Genomic DNA, 16,878 nt, shown 5'->3' on the forward strand with positions numbered 1-16,878 from the left:
AAGCACATGCTACTCATTAATTAACATATAAAACTGACAATCGCTTTGCACCTGTACATAATATATATTGTGTTGAGCAATTTCAAAATCAATCCTACTTGGTTAGCGCCATCGATTTGTGCATGTACATAATATAAATATATTGTATTGCTATTTCAGTGTCTAATGCTTGATTTAAAAAACATATATCCATTAGTTCATGATAAAAAAATCTCGTAACACATTGAAAAAATGTTATAATCATCAATAATGTTGTTTTTATTTTTTGTAAAATTTAAATTTAGCGTTTATGACGTGTTGATTTAGGGGAACTAATTTCAAACTTACTAATACTACAAAACGTTCCTGAATACCCTGCGCCGCATGTGCAGCCATATCCGAAATTGGATGTACTAGATTGAAAGCATGTGGCGCCATTTTGACACTGATTGTTGTTGCATGGATCACCTGAAAGCAATAAAATAGTTAAGCACGTGATGCACATAAACTAACACACAAAACTGATCCACCTGCTTAGCGCCATCTGGCTCGCTAGTCTGGAGGTCGCGTGTTCGGTCCCTGCATTGGCCGATAAAGTTCATCGGGATTTTCCGACGTGGTTTCCCCTTGTCAGTGGTGCAGGACGGGGGACCTGACAGCTGTCTAGTCATTTGGATGAGACGGAAAACGAGAGAGAGAGAGAGAGAGGGGGAGGGAGAAATGGGGTTTAACGTCCACTCGACACAAACCAGGTTTAATTTTTTTTTGTTTCAATAATTCGCTTGCGTGTAGGGGTCTTTAGCAGTGGGAGGAAACCGGAGGACCCGGAGAAAACCCACAAGGTTGGACAGGCGACCCTACTCCTTGTCACGTACCACCGGGAAATCGAAACCCCGCCAGTTGACTCAATGACAGACCGTATGATACAGCGCGCGCGTGCTAACCATTCGGCCATGAAATCCCCCCCCCCCCGAGACCGAAAACCGAGGTCCCGTGAATTCATTGGCATGCCTATGGCAGTTGGAATGCGATATAAGAGTAGGCCATAGTACCGCTGCCCAGTCACAATTACTCACATAGCACACTGTATGGCGTACGCCCGTCTTTATTTGCCAAGTCGATTTACTTAGGGTATATAGCTTGTGAAGCTATGTCGAAATCGGTTTAAACCGCTTAGTGACATCGCTTAGCTTGGGCATTTTGTTCGACCGGATGTCAAATACTGATAACTGCAGATAAACACGGGTATCTAAACAAGATCATAGTCAACAATATTTGAACTATCAATTTTTGTTGTGCGTTTGAATTTCCCCCATATAGTGTTCAAAACAAGTTTTAATTATAACCATAGCTTTTCTATAGCCGTAAACTATAAGCAATGTCAGAAGCTGTTGTCTGTCGATTATTTGAAGCTTTAGCAATTTCACTTGTTCACCTTTAAAAATATAATTTCCAGTAACGTTTAGTGTAGAGTTAACTGTCGGCTTTCATAGCTAGGCATCCTTAAATGGCACAAACGAACTAATGGCTGATTGTCATTCTAAAATAAAAACCCTCATATTTACTTGTTTGACAGAGAAAACCGGAATAACCAGGTAGACAAACACAGGTGTAGAAATCACCGTTTGGATTACAAGTAGCGCCATTCTGGCATTGGTTGTTCGTACATGGCGAAACAATAGCTTTAAAATAGAAGCATGAAGTTTAGATAACTATGATATAAGTATTGCGATGATACGCTAACCTGAAAATTAAAAGGAGCCATGTTTTCTTTTTTTCCGAAAAAATAAAAAATCGTTGGAGAATATATACCCAAAGCATGTAAATATGTCTTGATAACTAAAGACACATTATGTCAGATTTAGATAAAGAGCTGGTCATTCTTGCTATCATAGTTTCGATTTTCTATTTTGACGTTAACCCATTAAATGACGTAGATGGCCTAATCAACTTAATATCAATTCAATGGGAATTGATTGTGGGCATCCAAATAATAATTGTTATAGTACTTGAATCAAGAAAATAGAAATGCAACATGCAGATCTATCTTTTACATAATGTATATTTTACTGTATATTGGTTGTATAGTATTGTCCCAAATCACTCACCAGCCCTTTTTAAAATGTCAAATATCAGCATATAACACCTACGATTGATAAACTATTTACTGTCTATCAAGGTGAAATGAGGTTTAATGTCCTCTTAATCACACATAATAATATATTTATTCGTAATATTATTAATTCAGTATTCATAACGTGTTTATTAAGTAGATTCATAAAAGGTCCCGAATAGAGTATCGCGCATGCGCTTCTATAAAAAGGACTATAGAGTAAAGCAAATAAAAATAGTTAGGGAGAGCGAGAGAGAAATGGGGTTTAACGTCAACTCGACACAAACTAGGTCATTTCCGGACTAAAATATGGTTCAACTTTATTTCAATAATTCGCTTGCGCGTATAAATAGACCTTCTCATAAATAGACTTTCTCATAAATAGATTTCTCATAAATAGACTTTCTCATAAATAGACTTTATTATAAATAGACTTTATCATAAATAGACTTTATCACAAATAGACTTTATTATAAATAGACTTTATCATAAATAGACTTTATTATAAATAGACTTTATTATAAGTAGACTTTATCATAAATAGACTTAATTATTGGCGTTATTTGGTAAAAGATATAATTCTTGCCTTGTTCACAGAATGTTCCGGTATATCCTGCTGGACAGTTACATTGATAACCTTGTTGAGTAGCTGTTGAGGTCTGACACACGGCGCCATTTCTACACTGATTATTTGAACAGGCATTTATTGCTGGAAATACAAATATATATCTATAGAGAGAGAAATGGGGTTTAACGTCCACTCGACACAAACTAGGTCATTTCGGGACTAACATGCGTTTTAATTTTATTTCAATAATTCGCTTGTGCGTAGGAGTCATTAGCAGTGGGAGAAAACCGGAGGACCCGGAGAAAACCCACGAGGTTGGACAGATGACCTACTCCTTGTCACGTACAGCCGGAGAAGGGAATCGAAATTGGAAATATAAATATTAAGATTTGGTATAATTGACACAAACGCTGGTCTTATTGGTGGTCGCAGAAAGCAATTTATATTATTTCATTTATTGTAGTTATACATTTTGTACCACAACGAAAGGTCATATTATATCAGAAGGTTATATTATATCAAAAGGTCATATTCGTACGATGAACAACAAAACTAAAACAACATTTACTACATGAAAAAGTTATAAAGCACTAGATGAGGTGCAAAGGATGGAGAAGACGGGGCAGTCTGATTAAAACACCGATCTATATTTCGTTTCGTTTTTTAAACTTTCATTGACCTGTACTACATGAAGACCTAACTGGTCATACGAGCGGCTTGTAACCCCAATCATTTGATTAACCAATCAGCGTCGGGGTTTCGGAAATAAAACGTTTGCTTTGATTTGTGTTCGATCGCTGAAAATATCTACCCACAGTTCCCTGTGCCAGATGAAAACAACACGACTCAATAGACGATTTAATTGGCTAATCCCTCACATCAACCAGAACGCGGGTTATTTAATAACTGTTCCAGATCCTACCGCAGTGAAGACCAGTAGAACGATATTCTAAACTACAACAAAACAAACAAAATAGGATCTGTGTTTTAATTACATTTAGAGTGAAGGGTTTGAGGGGAGGTGCAGAGATCAATCTAAAAGAGAGGGCATGTTGGTGAAACGGTAGAAACCAAGACTCGAATCTACAAGATTTTTGTTATAGACGAAAAAAATAGCCGACGAAGAAGGTGCAGAGTAATAAAGTTAATAAAATCCCGACAGCCTGTAAAAGGTGTTTTTAACAGAAGGAAACGCAGCTGGTGAAGAAACACTTGGTGTGCGGCACAGACAAAAGAATACAGAATCCCTGAGATCATAGAATACAATATGTAGAGATTGTTAGCCATAGTCCGTATCACCAGTGAACGATTATAACTTATCTTACCAAATTGACATTGTGAACCAGTATACCCTGCTGGACACTGACAGAAGACGCCTCCAGTAACTAGAGGGAAACATTGGGCCCCATTAAAACATGACGTCGAGGTACAAACACCTACAAGTTATAACAAAACAAACTTTAAATACTTTTATTAATGGCAGATTTACCTTCACACTTGACCTTGTCTGTCGCTGCAACCTCCATTTTCCTGAAAACAACTGCTTCAGACGTTTTGGACAGTAACTGAACACAAAGGTGTTACCCATCTTCTTCTTGTTTAGGTTGCTATACTTCTACCGGAAGCGGCGCTCTTCGAAACGTGAAACTTAAACAATTGAGAACCAATTTGTGATATGACGTGACAATTACAAGAAGGCGGCGATGACGTCATGGTACATCGAACATTATAAAAACCAGAAAACTGTGGAATACCCGAAGAACTGCACGCAAATAGTTCTACTCTGTTAGTAAAGACCTCGCTAGCGATTCTCGTTAAACAACGGTTTACCGTCAATCGGTGATTACACGTCGCGAAACAAAACAAAACGCAATAAAGGTTTACAAACGCACACGCATTCTCCGGTTTAGTAAAAGCGCTGTGTTATTAAAGATGTTGGTTGTTATACACTTACAAGTCGGATAACAAAACCAAACGCACAATACATCAAAGATTCCGTAAAAGCGCAACGATTTAAGAGACGGGGTTTGAAAATGGTGCAATGATGAATATGAAAGGAGTGCTGTGAATCGTTAGTACAGAATAACAATAAAAGAAATAATATTAAAAAACGTTATATATCTCTTACTCCCACATTGAACTTATTTTACATCCCCACTTCAAACTTACTTATAACCTGATTGCACAGTGTGCCAGTAAACCCAGCAGGGCAAACACACGTGTAACCCTTTACACGTGATGTAAATGTACACGTAGATCCAAACGAGCAATCATTGACGAAACAAGGATCTGTAAAAATAAGATGACATATTTCATTCCTTTTCGGAGGTAAGTAGAGTATGATGGCTGTCAATGATTAACAGATAACTTGAAATGTTGACATCATTTAAATTTCCTAGAACTACTGACTGTAACCACTTATAATCTTACAATAATAAATACTGACTTGAGCAAAAAACTCACACTCGGTAAAAACTTAGACTAACTTGGCCAGAAGATAAAAGAGTGTCTGGTAGGGGATTTAAATGATTGAAAATATATATCCGAACCTGTACAGTACTAGAAGTACACTGTCCACAGACTAACTGACTTAACTTTCTATTTTCTACATTATAAATTAATATAAAATAATCCATTTTTACCTACGTTCTCATTGTACGAGATAAAGCAAGACTCTCTGATCTAATGTATACGGAATCATAATACTAACAAAATAACCTGGAGGTAACCGGGGAATAAGATTTATTCTAAAGGTTTACGTGGATTTCTTGGTACTTGAGGGTAAGGGTTTTACTAGAAATTAGATTGTTGACAAGGTTTTTACTAGAAATCAGATTGATGGCAAAGATTTTACTAGAAATTAGCTTCGTGATAAGGTTGTTACTAGATATTTGATTAATGATAAGGTTGTTACTAGATATTTGATTGATGGTAAGGTTTTTACCAGAAATTAGACTGATGGTAAGGGTTTTACTAGAAATTAGATTCATGATAAGGGTCTTACTAAAATTAGATTGATGGCAAGAGATTTACTAGAAATTAGATTGATGATAAGGTTTATACTAGAAAATTAGATTGATGGTAAGGTTTTTACTAGAAATTATATTGATGGCAAGGATTGTGCTAGACATTTGATTGACGCTGAGGTTTTTGCTAGAAATCATAATGATGGCAAGGGTTTTACTAGAAATTATATCGATGATAAGGGTTTTACTAGGAATTAGATTGATGGTAAGGTTTTTACTACCATTAGCTTGATGATAAGATATGTATTAGAAATTAATCAAACATTTGTCGTTAATCTTAAAACATATGCCACGATATTAAAGTGTTAAAATGATAATGAAGCCATTATTTTAAGTTAAGCGAATGTGATAGTTAAGCTGGGAAAGGATAAAAGGTTAGATTGTGCAGGGTATAGATATATAGATATATAGATATATGATTGGTATACAATTAAAGCCACTAGAAGCCTCGAAATATACTTACCTTGCTCAAATTCAAATTTTCATGCAACACTGATTAAGATCTGAATATTTACTTACCACGGATAAATATATATTTATTTAGTTTTTTTATATATATATATATAAGATTATTATTTTACTTTTTATTCTGTACTTACTTACTTACCTTTAGTTTATAAGGCAATAACAAATATCAATCAACCTGATTGACATACAGGTCTATATTTCGTTTCGTTTTTTATACTTTCGATGGCCTACACTACATGAAGATCTGGCCGGTTATAGTGGAAGGTCGCATCAGAGGTCGTACAAGCGGATTTTGACCTTATGACGTCAGACATTGATTAATCAATCAGCGTTGACGTTTCTAGTGGTTTACCCACCCACAGTTCCGTGCATTGCACACCAAGAACTCGCCGTAACAGACCGTTTCATTGGCTAATCCCTCACTTCAACCAGAACGCCAGTAATATAACAACTCTTCCCGATCCTAGTGTAGTAAAGACAAGTAATACGAAATTTTGAACTATAAAAAACGAAACGAAATGGGATCTGTGTTTTAATCAGATTGAATTTCAATGTTTTAGTGATTTTAATATATGTTTTGATATAAGCCAAACTGTGCATATTTGTTATGTTGCCTTGTAAACTAACTTACCTTATAAAATTATATAGTGAAAGCATACAACATTGATAACAGCCTGGAGTGATTATACTTTCATATACTAGCATATTACATCTAACAAATAACAAAGTCCGCCATACCTTAATCCGGGCAGGGTGTTGGGAATAGGGTAGGTTTATAAGCATGCGGGTTCACAATAAATAACACAGCCGCCAGGAATAAATATCAGGCTGATGTATTGAAGAAGAATACATTATTAATATACAGTTCATGTAAAATGGCAAAAAAGGAACATGCTAGTTATTATGATAAGAAGATGACATGGGGAAATATACAAAAAAAAAAAAAAAAAAAAAAATGCCCTACTAAAAAAAAAATGACTAAAAATATTTAAAAGTACCAAAAAGCGTGAAAATGTAAAATAGAGGAAAATGAAGAACAATAGAAATGTGAATGAGACGAAGAGAGGGAATATTGATAGACATGCAAAAAGAAAAGAGAGTAAATATCTAACTATATTTTAAAAAAATATAGAAAAATATTTTTAAAAAGTATGTTAAAACAAAGGCTAAATATAACATAAAAAAAACTAAATTAAATACCCACACCACAGCCCCAAGAATAAAAATATAATTGAAAAATGAGAAAAAAGGATCAAATTAATTGTGGGGAAAATTTCAATAATTGGAAACACGCTTCAATTAGTACTTTTTTAGAAATGTGTTTCGGTACTACAAGCTAATGTGCCATATTGAAATTTCCCCCATCAATGTAAACAAGCAAAAAGCTAAAAGGTATCAATTTGAAATTTAAGCAAATATAGGAAACTACTCTAAAGAAATATTGAGTATGGAAAAAGACACCGAAAAAGAAACACATACTGATTGAAGTTTACATATTTAAATCATTACCAATCATCGAAGAAAAATGAATGGTTCTATACAAATTTCTGATTGAAAAACCAATATGTGTTTCTTAGCGATGCAAAGGGTTATATGAAATATTTTTGAAATCGTATTTATTTTTAATTGAAATATGACTTTCAAAATAAATAAATACGTGTGATTATATAACAGGAGATTTAGTTGTAGTTTCCCTTGTGTTTGAATCTTACCAAACTGGCAATAAGTTCCGGTATATCCTGCAGGGCATTTACAATCATACCCACCAAGTATGTTAGCCGCACATTCACCGTTATTTTGACAGTTATTATTGTCACAAGGATCCGTGCCTAGAAATAGTAGGAAGAAAAAGATGGGCTACTAAAGGCTAAATAAAGCAAAAGTAGAGAGAAAGAGAGAGATAGTTTTATTAAAGATACATTATGTAAGATTTAGATAAAGAGCTAGGCATTCTTGCTATAATAGTTCGAAAATAGATAATGTAAAATGAATAATTTGAAATTTTCATTCAAATTACTCTATTGCGAGCGAAGATATTAGCCTTTGTAGGTTTGACAAGACGTATGCAATAATTTCAACCACCGTACTGGTTGTTCGAAGCTAAGTCTCGCTCCTCCATTTTTAGCTTAAATAAAAATATGGCTGAACTGTTCTAATCTATTTAATATCGGAGAAATCCGACACCATCGAGTGTTGATTATGGCCTGGATAAGTTAATTAATGTCTAATTAATAATTTAGAAACGTTTCAGGCCTAAAGAAAGGCCTGTAATAGGCAGATTTAGCTCTTGCATAATGTATATCTAAGTTAACGACGATTATCAAGAACATAATGATAGAAGTAAGTGGAATTATATTAATATTTCAGACACTAAGCTTCTTGTAACATATAAAAACTTAAATAAACAATTTACGTCAGCGAAGGCTTTCCAACAATATGATCTAGTTAGTTATAGAATGCTTAGCATAACATATCGAATACTTAATACAATAATTTCGTTAGTGGAGGTTTTCAAGGAAATAGGATATGCGTCATATAACATACCGAATAATTAAAGCCTCATTGCGTAATTGGAGAGAGAGAGAGAGAGAGAGAGAGAGAGAGAGAGAGAGAGCGAGAGGGAGAGAGAGATGGGTTTAACACCCACTCGACACAAACTAGGCCATTTCGGGACTAACACATGGTTCAATTTTATTTCAAAAATTCCCTTGCACGTAGCGGTCTTTAGCAGTGGGAGGAAACCGGAGGACCCGGAGAAAACCCACAAGGTTGGACAGGCGACCCTACTCCTTGTCACATACAACCGTGGAATCGAAACCACGACAGTTGATTCAATGACAGACCTTATGATACGGCGCTCACGTGCTAACCAACCATTCGGCCATCCAACCCCCGCTATTGTGAAGGATGAATCTCAAATAGGAATATCAGTCCAATAGTGTTTCAACCCCGTTCAGTATGTACATCGATCTATGTACATGTAATAAGCACGCCGCCATTTTATTGATCGCGAACATAATTGATGGACCTGTTCTAAATCAGATTGAATCCAAGAAGGGAGGTAATCTAGCGTTGGTATCTTGATTTTGTTTTCTTAATTAAATGTTAAATAATCAATCTGAGTACACATATTAGCGTGGGTTAAATCGTGAAACATTTGATATATTAGTAAACACAGGATATGACGCAATGGGACTTTAATTAAACAATTACTGATTTTTCAATAACATTTACCCTTCTGACAGTAGTCTCCAGTAAAGCCTGTTCGACATGCGCAGTAATAGCCTACTGTTTGTCTATAACAAGTGGCGCCATTAGTACACTGGTTTCCCGCGCAATTATCTGAAATCAAGTGATATGTTGGTTTGTATATATATTTATTATTTCAGGGTATTTCTAGACGTGAAAATATTTTGACTTCCTGATTTCTTTGGGGTTTTTTTTTAGTTTAAACAGTACTTTTTGGAATGATTGATCAAATATATTGTAAAAGAATCAAAATAAAAAAAGCTTTAAATAAGATTAATATTTGCAGTTTATCGCCATTTATCTTTAAATGGAGATTACTTTTAACATATTTTATCCATTTAAAAATGTTTTTATATTTCATGTGTAAAAGGAATAAGTATGATTAAAATATATAAATTTATCTTCAAATAAGGACCATTTTAGACACATTTTATCTATCTAAGAATGTGGTTTTAGACCTTAACGTAAATTCTGTTGTTTTTTTACCTAATTCACACAATGTTCCCGTAAAACCAAACGGACACGAACAGGTATAATTGGTTTCAGTGTTGATACATGTGGAGCCTGATTTACAGTCGTTGTTAACACAATAATCTATCTCACCGTCTAGATATAGATAGAAAAAGAGAGAAGATTTCGTGAGGAAATGTTAAAATGATAAATAGGTGCTGCATCTGTACATACCAGTAGATGACGTCATATTACCAACAGGCTAAAAGCTAATGATAGAGTCAAAGCAATGGCGTGCAGAGAGGTGGAAGGGCGGGGGTGGGGGCATCTAATTCAGGGGTGACGGGGAGGGGGGTCTTTCTCGGGAGGAGGGAGGGGGTATCTATCTCGGGGCGGGGAGGTCTATCTCAGGTGACGGAGGGCGGGGGCGGGGTTAGGTTGGGCTAATGTATCTCGGAGCCGGGAGCATCTATCTAAAGGGACGGGGGTGGGGGGTCAATATGTGCGGGGGGGGGGGATCTATCTCGGTGTGGGTCGGGTGGGGTGGTAAGTCAATCAAGGAATGGAATTAAATCAAGTTTTTTAAAATCATCTTTGTTAACTTTGTTGTACAAGCTGTCCTTTTTAATTTAAATAACTGGTTTATTTCATCTGTTTTGGCATATTAAAAATAAAATCAGGGAGTTTGCCCAGGTAATCCCCGAATCTCTGCACGTCATTCAGTAAAAGAGAATATAGGTAAAAGTAAAAAGCTAGGAGTTATTGGAATATTTAAAGCAAAGAAGTATTAAAACTGTATAATGATGATGCTGGGAGAAGAATTGATGATGCTGGGCGAGAGATAAAAGATACAAACAAATCGCATGCAACAAGACACAATTCACGCAACGTTTCCGTCGATACAACGCGTAAACGGTGTTGGTTTCAATCTGAAAATGAAACTTTAAACAAAACATACATTATATTCATATTTCAAATGAACATGAACCTTGCTAAATTTAAAAAGTTGATTTATTTTTAGTTCATTGTTCTCTCTAGTTATTCAACATTTTCGGGGATTGGGCCATGAATGCTATGTCTGTTCCTTGGTCTGTTTCGAATATCTGAATAAAATATCTGTTATGTTTAAAGGGGGTGGACAATGGCAGGCTTTGCACTTGTCTAGACTTCCTGATAAATGTATTTTCTGTATGGCATGACCCCCCCCCCCCAATATGCCTATAAATAAACAACACCGGGCAATACGAGTGGGGTCTAATGAATTTGAATACAATATTACATTAGTGAATGCATGTTTGAAGTAAATATTCAAATTCCAGTTTTACCCACCATAGACAAACCATCCCACTTTTACCCATCATAGACAACCCATCTCAGTTTTACACTTTATAGACAACCCATCCCAGCTTTACCCATCATAGAAAACCCATCCAGGTATGCCCATAATAGTCAACCTATCCTAGTTTTACACTTTATAGACAACCCATCCCAGTTTTAACCATCATAGACAACCCATCCCAGTTTTAACCTTAAAAACAACCCGTCCCAGCTTTACCCATCATAGAAAACCCATCCAGGTATACCCATAATAGTCAGTAAATCCCAGTTTTACCCATCATAGACAACAAAATCATCATATTTACAACAATCAAATAAGACAACTTACTATTTTCACAGAATTGACCGGAAAATCCAACAGGACAGGTGCATGTGTAATCATTATTTATTCCACTAACACAGGTAGCACCGTTCTGACAAGCATTATTCTGGCAACTCTGTATACCTGTTGATAAAGGGAGATAAATTGGGTTAGACGTCTACAAGACAGATTACTTCATGGGCGAATTTCTAATCACTAATAATTCCTTCGTAGACCAAAAGTTGTTGCGTGAGACTGTCAGATATCCTCTTACAGTCTCATATAACAACTTTTGGTCTTCGAATAAGTTATAATTGAGCAGAAATTCGCTCATGTATCTGTTATCACTCGTCACTTCAGTCAGTTATATAGAGGGATAACTCGTGTTTTCCTTTTGCGTTCGTCACTTCCAATTGTTGAAACATTGATTCGACATCTATTGTAGCAATGATCTCTGTGTTAAAATTATATTTGGAACGTGTTTAACCAGTTCTATCATATATGTGATAATGACTGACGTCTGACACCAAATATTGTCCTTTAATATTCTACGAATAGTCAGGGAGGGGGGGCGAATGGTTAGCACGTGCGCGCTGTATCATAAAGCCTGTCATTGAGTCAACTGGCGGGGTTTAGAATCCCCGGTTGTACGTGGCAAGGAGTAGGGCCGCCTGTCCAACCTCGTGGGTTTTCTCCGGGTCCTCCGGTTTCCTCCCACTGCTAAAGACCCCTACGCGCAAGCGAATTATTGAAATAAAATTAAACCATATGTTAGTACCGAAATGACCTAGTTTGTGTCGAGTGGGCGTTAAACCCCATTTCTCTTTATATCTCTCGAATAGTCAGGATGGGTTCTCAATATCTACATCATTGGCTAGAATATCAGATCTTTTATGTTACTCTTCAAGTATTATTGTCTTATTCCCAGTTCGTCGTCACCATTCATTTCCACTCGGCAAACCTCAACAGATTCCAGTACCCTATATCTAATCTCGGCTGTATGATAAAGCATTAGAACTACTTTCAAGTTCCCGGATTACAATGACGTTGTCCATGAAGACCAATGACGTCATTGATGACGACGTATTTGAAGAATGTTTTATCTTACAAACTTTTCAAAGTTTGAAGCTGTTTTTCTTTCAAATTTATCCGATTTTCTTTAGACAAGGACAAATTTGCACTGAAAATTCTACACACTCTTCGAACGACGCAATTTTGAGAACTTCTTTCTAAACGCGGGCAATTTTCCCTTATAAGTAAACCGGTGCCGCATGGCAAATGTATAGGCGTAGGTACATATCACTTACTGTCATACAGCCGAGGCTAGATGTAGGGTACCGGAATCTTCCGAGGTTTGCCGAATGAATTCATTTCTAATAACAATTTATGAATTATGGGATTGATTTCTGGAAGGGGAGCAACTCTGTCCATTGGCCATGCGTAAGCGGTAGTTTGGTAATTTATATGGTAGATTATCCAGTAATATAATTTTGTCAAATGTGGACAACTGGCCGAGACTCTCCGTGTGTTGAAGACAAGTAAAAATAAATTTTAATTTTGAACTAGACAAAACGAAACGACGCGAAATAGAATTTTTCTTAATCAGATTGCAAAACGTCATGCATGTGATAAAGTGACATGCGAAACAATCTTACGTGTTTGGCAGAAATCGCCTGTAAATCCCACTGGGCATTGACAGACATAATTAGTAGTAGATTGTCGAATACAGGTAGCACCATTTCTACATCCATTATTCTCGCAAACATCTAAAAATAGTATCAAACATCTAAAAAGTTTATCCAACATCTAAAAAGTGTATCCAACATCTAAAAATAGTGTTAAATATCTACAAATAGTATCAAACATCTCAAAATGGTATCCAACATCTAAAAATAGTGTTAAATATCTACAAATATCTCAAAATAGTGTTAAACATCTAAAAATAGTGTTAAACATCTAAAAATAGTATCTAGGATCTACAAATAGAGCCAAGCTTCTAAGGATAGTTTTAAAAATCTAAATATAGAAACAAATTAATGATTTATAGCTCAAAACAAAAACACATACTTATGGAAAACAGCTACTAATATATTTAAGGCGACTTTTCGAAGAGTATTCTTGCAACATTGTCTTCGAAATGTCGCCTTAAATACACTAGTAGCTGTTTTCCATGTGTTTTTGTTTTAATTCTATCCAGTTACTAAATGCCATTTAAAGATTAATCTATAACTAGTTATCTTGCATACGCTTTAATCATATAAAACATAAATAATAACATGTCTATTTGTTTATAAAGTAAATCAAAAACTAATCAACTATAACATGTGCTTATAGACAACAGTTACTAATATATTTATAAACTGGATTGAGTAATACGTGCTTATGGACAACAGCTACTACTATATTTAGTAACTAGATACAGTAATACATTATAACATATACTGATGGAAACCGGCCATGGATACGCTTGGGTGACTGAGATAATGAAGACGTGCATACGCCAGACAGCTCCACTACGACCTACTCTTATATCGAATTCCAACTGCCAAGGGATCTTTTACGTGTACACGGGACCTCAGTTTTTGCCCCATCTGAACGACTAGACAGCTGTCATTACCAGGTCTTCCGTTCTGCAACACTGGCAAAGGGAAACCACGCCGGAAAACCCACGCCGGTAGCGAGCCCGCAACATCCAGGGTTTCGAACAGTATTCTCTCCGCAATATCAAGCTAAATATATGATTTGACTGGTTCGTACCTATTTGACAGAGGTCTCCTCTGAAACCAACAGTACAAGTACAAACATAACCAAAACCTTCTGGTACACAGACAGCACCATTCGTACATTGGTTGTCAAGACAGAAATCTATCGGTTGACCAAATTGACAGAAGTTGCCGAAGAAACCAGGTTGACATCGGCATTGGAATTGTCCTTGTCCGTTTTCACATGTACCGCCATTATTACATGGGTTAGTGCTTCCACAGTAATCTAGTGTACCTGAAAGCAAATATTAAGCATGATTATGATAATGATGATTGCAACTATTGCCATTGTTTATATACCTAGCATGATAGTGACGTCGAGTATGATGATGACGTCGAGTATGATGATAATTATTAGTGACGTTGAGAGTGATGGTGCCGTTGTGTATGATAAAGATGTCGAGTATGATGACGCGGTACCTAATATGGTGACAGTGAAATGATGATTTAAATGTGGTACTTATTGTGTTAATAATGATACAACTAACGATGATAAAGTTGATGATAGTAACGATGATGATGGCGATGATTTTCTGATTTTACTTATCTATCTATCTATCTATCTATCTATCTATCTATCTATCTATCTATCTATACTAATATTTGTGACTGTCGTTTGTCTGTCTGTTTGTCTGTCTGTCTGTCTGTATGTCTGTTCGGGGTTGGCGGCTACACTAGGTCTGCCCCGAGTCTGAAATTTGGGGTATAGGGGTAGCTCGGACCGGGGAGTAACATAGGCCAGGTGGCGTTAGTCTACCACTTCCGGTTTCGGGGTTATGACCCCCGAGCGAAGCCGGGCATTCTTCTAGTGTATTATAAATGTTAAATATATATTATATAGAATACAGAGAGATAATTATGGGAAACAGATCCATACACGGAAACACAAAACCTTCTTCATGCATTAGTAAGTAGGGGTTGATTAAAGGGCTACAGACTTAGAACTATTTCTAAATATCGGACACAGCACACCATCAGACAAGATACTATGATGTAGCGAGCGAATGTCACGTTCGAGGATGAGACGGCGGGTTCGCAAACCGCACCACTTGGCTCAATGACATAATAGCGCTAATAACATCTTGCAATCGTTTTGTAAATGACTCAAATTCAACAGACTATGCTAGAAAAATAGATTCAATACTAAATGATTGAGATACGAGAATACGGAATATCGAATTAGCAGTGTCATATAAAGGGAAATAACTCTTGTTTGCCTCTACGGATTCGGACTAGTAATTTGATCCACATTGACGTCAATGTCAAATTCATGATTGCTTCGGTCTATAGCAATATTAGTAACATTCCGATAACCTTAAAATATATAATCACAAAGGGCCCAACATGTCACAGTGAAATGAAATGAACTAAGGGAAATAATTAGTAGTCTTAATACATTCTATAAATAGTTTATTAATAGACAAGTCTGGTTGTTAGAAGATAAAATCGGAAATACGTTAATTGCTATAAATAATTAGCATTGTTAATCCATACACATGATATAAACTATTCTGGTTGCTACCAAAAGCTAAATTAAGAAATGTGTTAATTACAATAAATATTTAGTAGTCTTAATCCATACCCATGATATACACAGTTTATTAATAGATAAAGTCCGTTTGTCAGAAAATATAACCGGAAATGTGTTAATGTGTTAAAAGTTTAAAAGAATGTAAACTATATTATAATCTGCAAGAGTGTGTTATGTGAGATAATTAACGAATGTATACCGAATTGACACGTGTTCCCGAATGTTCCCGGGGGACAGGAACAATTATAGGTGTTGGTTCCGGTTACTGTACAGAATCCAGTCTGTTGACACGGATTAGGTTGACATGGTGTTCCTAATAACAAATCAACATAACAAAAAATAACTCGGTTTAATTTATAAACATTTACATTGGACATTTAAAGAGTAAAGGGGAAGAACGATCTAAGTCACCTTTTCCATGAACCCCAGTTTTAATAGCGTCAAGTGGTAGTAAATTGTATAAGCTTTCTGTGGAACAATTGATTTCAGGTAAAAACGATCGGAGTCACACCAAACGATCTAAAACGGACCCTTTAATTTGAATCTCAATTTGATTAAAAAGTTGAAGTCAGTTGTTGTACTGGTAATTATGATTCGTATAAAAAAAATCATAATCAGGCCTCAAAGTCTATTTCGTAAAGACGAAAATGTGACTTAAATCTTTCTTCCCCTGGGCTCTTTATTTAAAATCTATGATTGATCTATAATAACTGATCAATAATCTATGATTGATCTATAATAACTGATCAATAATCTATGAATGATCGATAATGGCTGATCAATAATCACTGTTCTATAATATATTTTATTACTCTATTTTGCCGATTGATTACTGCACATTGCTCTGTTGGACCACTGCACAGTTATTTTAAACACTGTCATGTTTCGTCTGGTTAGTACATAATTCTAAACTCACCATTTATTGCCTGCGTAGGTGAGAGAGAAAGAGACAAATGAGGTTTAACGTCCACTCGACACAAACTAGGTCATTTCGGGACTAACATATGGTTCAATTTTATTTCCATAATTCGCTTGCACGTAGGGGTCTTTAGCAGTGGGAGGAAACCGGAGGTCCCGGAGAAAACATACGAGG

The 16,878-nt window shown here is 35.9% G+C and overlaps 1 protein-coding gene across 4 annotated transcripts in view; it reads right to left on the bottom strand.

Annotated features, from left to right (window-relative positions):
• LOC126823509 (fibropellin-1) overlaps nucleotides 1-16,878 on the bottom strand; it is a 73,830-nt gene that overhangs the window by 29,167 nt on the left and 27,785 nt on the right. Inside the window, exons 6-13 of one of the 4 annotated variants that reach the window (XM_050552396.2) lie at nucleotides 15,985-16,098; nucleotides 14,250-14,489; nucleotides 13,148-13,258; nucleotides 11,520-11,636; nucleotides 9,890-10,009; nucleotides 9,389-9,496; nucleotides 7,867-7,983; nucleotides 4,830-4,949 (exon numbers count right to left, since the gene is read on the bottom strand). In XM_050552396.2, the coding sequence (XP_050408353.2) occupies nucleotides 4,830-4,949; nucleotides 7,867-7,983; nucleotides 9,389-9,496; nucleotides 9,890-10,009; nucleotides 11,520-11,636; nucleotides 13,148-13,258; nucleotides 14,250-14,489; nucleotides 15,985-16,098 (1,047 nt within the window). Of the gene's footprint in view, nucleotides 1-327; nucleotides 448-1,544; nucleotides 1,662-2,678; nucleotides 4,097-4,829; nucleotides 4,950-7,160; nucleotides 7,984-9,388; nucleotides 9,497-9,889; nucleotides 10,010-11,519; nucleotides 11,637-13,147; nucleotides 13,259-14,249; nucleotides 14,490-15,984; nucleotides 16,099-16,878 lie in introns of those variants that run through there. The other 3 variants (XM_050552392.2, XM_050552395.2, XM_056101641.1) reach the window with 3 other exon arrangements.

This window comes from Patella vulgata, chromosome 6 (genome assembly GCF_932274485.2).
Source record: "Patella vulgata chromosome 6, xgPatVulg1.2, whole genome shotgun sequence".
Lineage (NCBI taxonomy): Eukaryota > Metazoa > Mollusca > Gastropoda > Patellidae > Patella > Patella vulgata.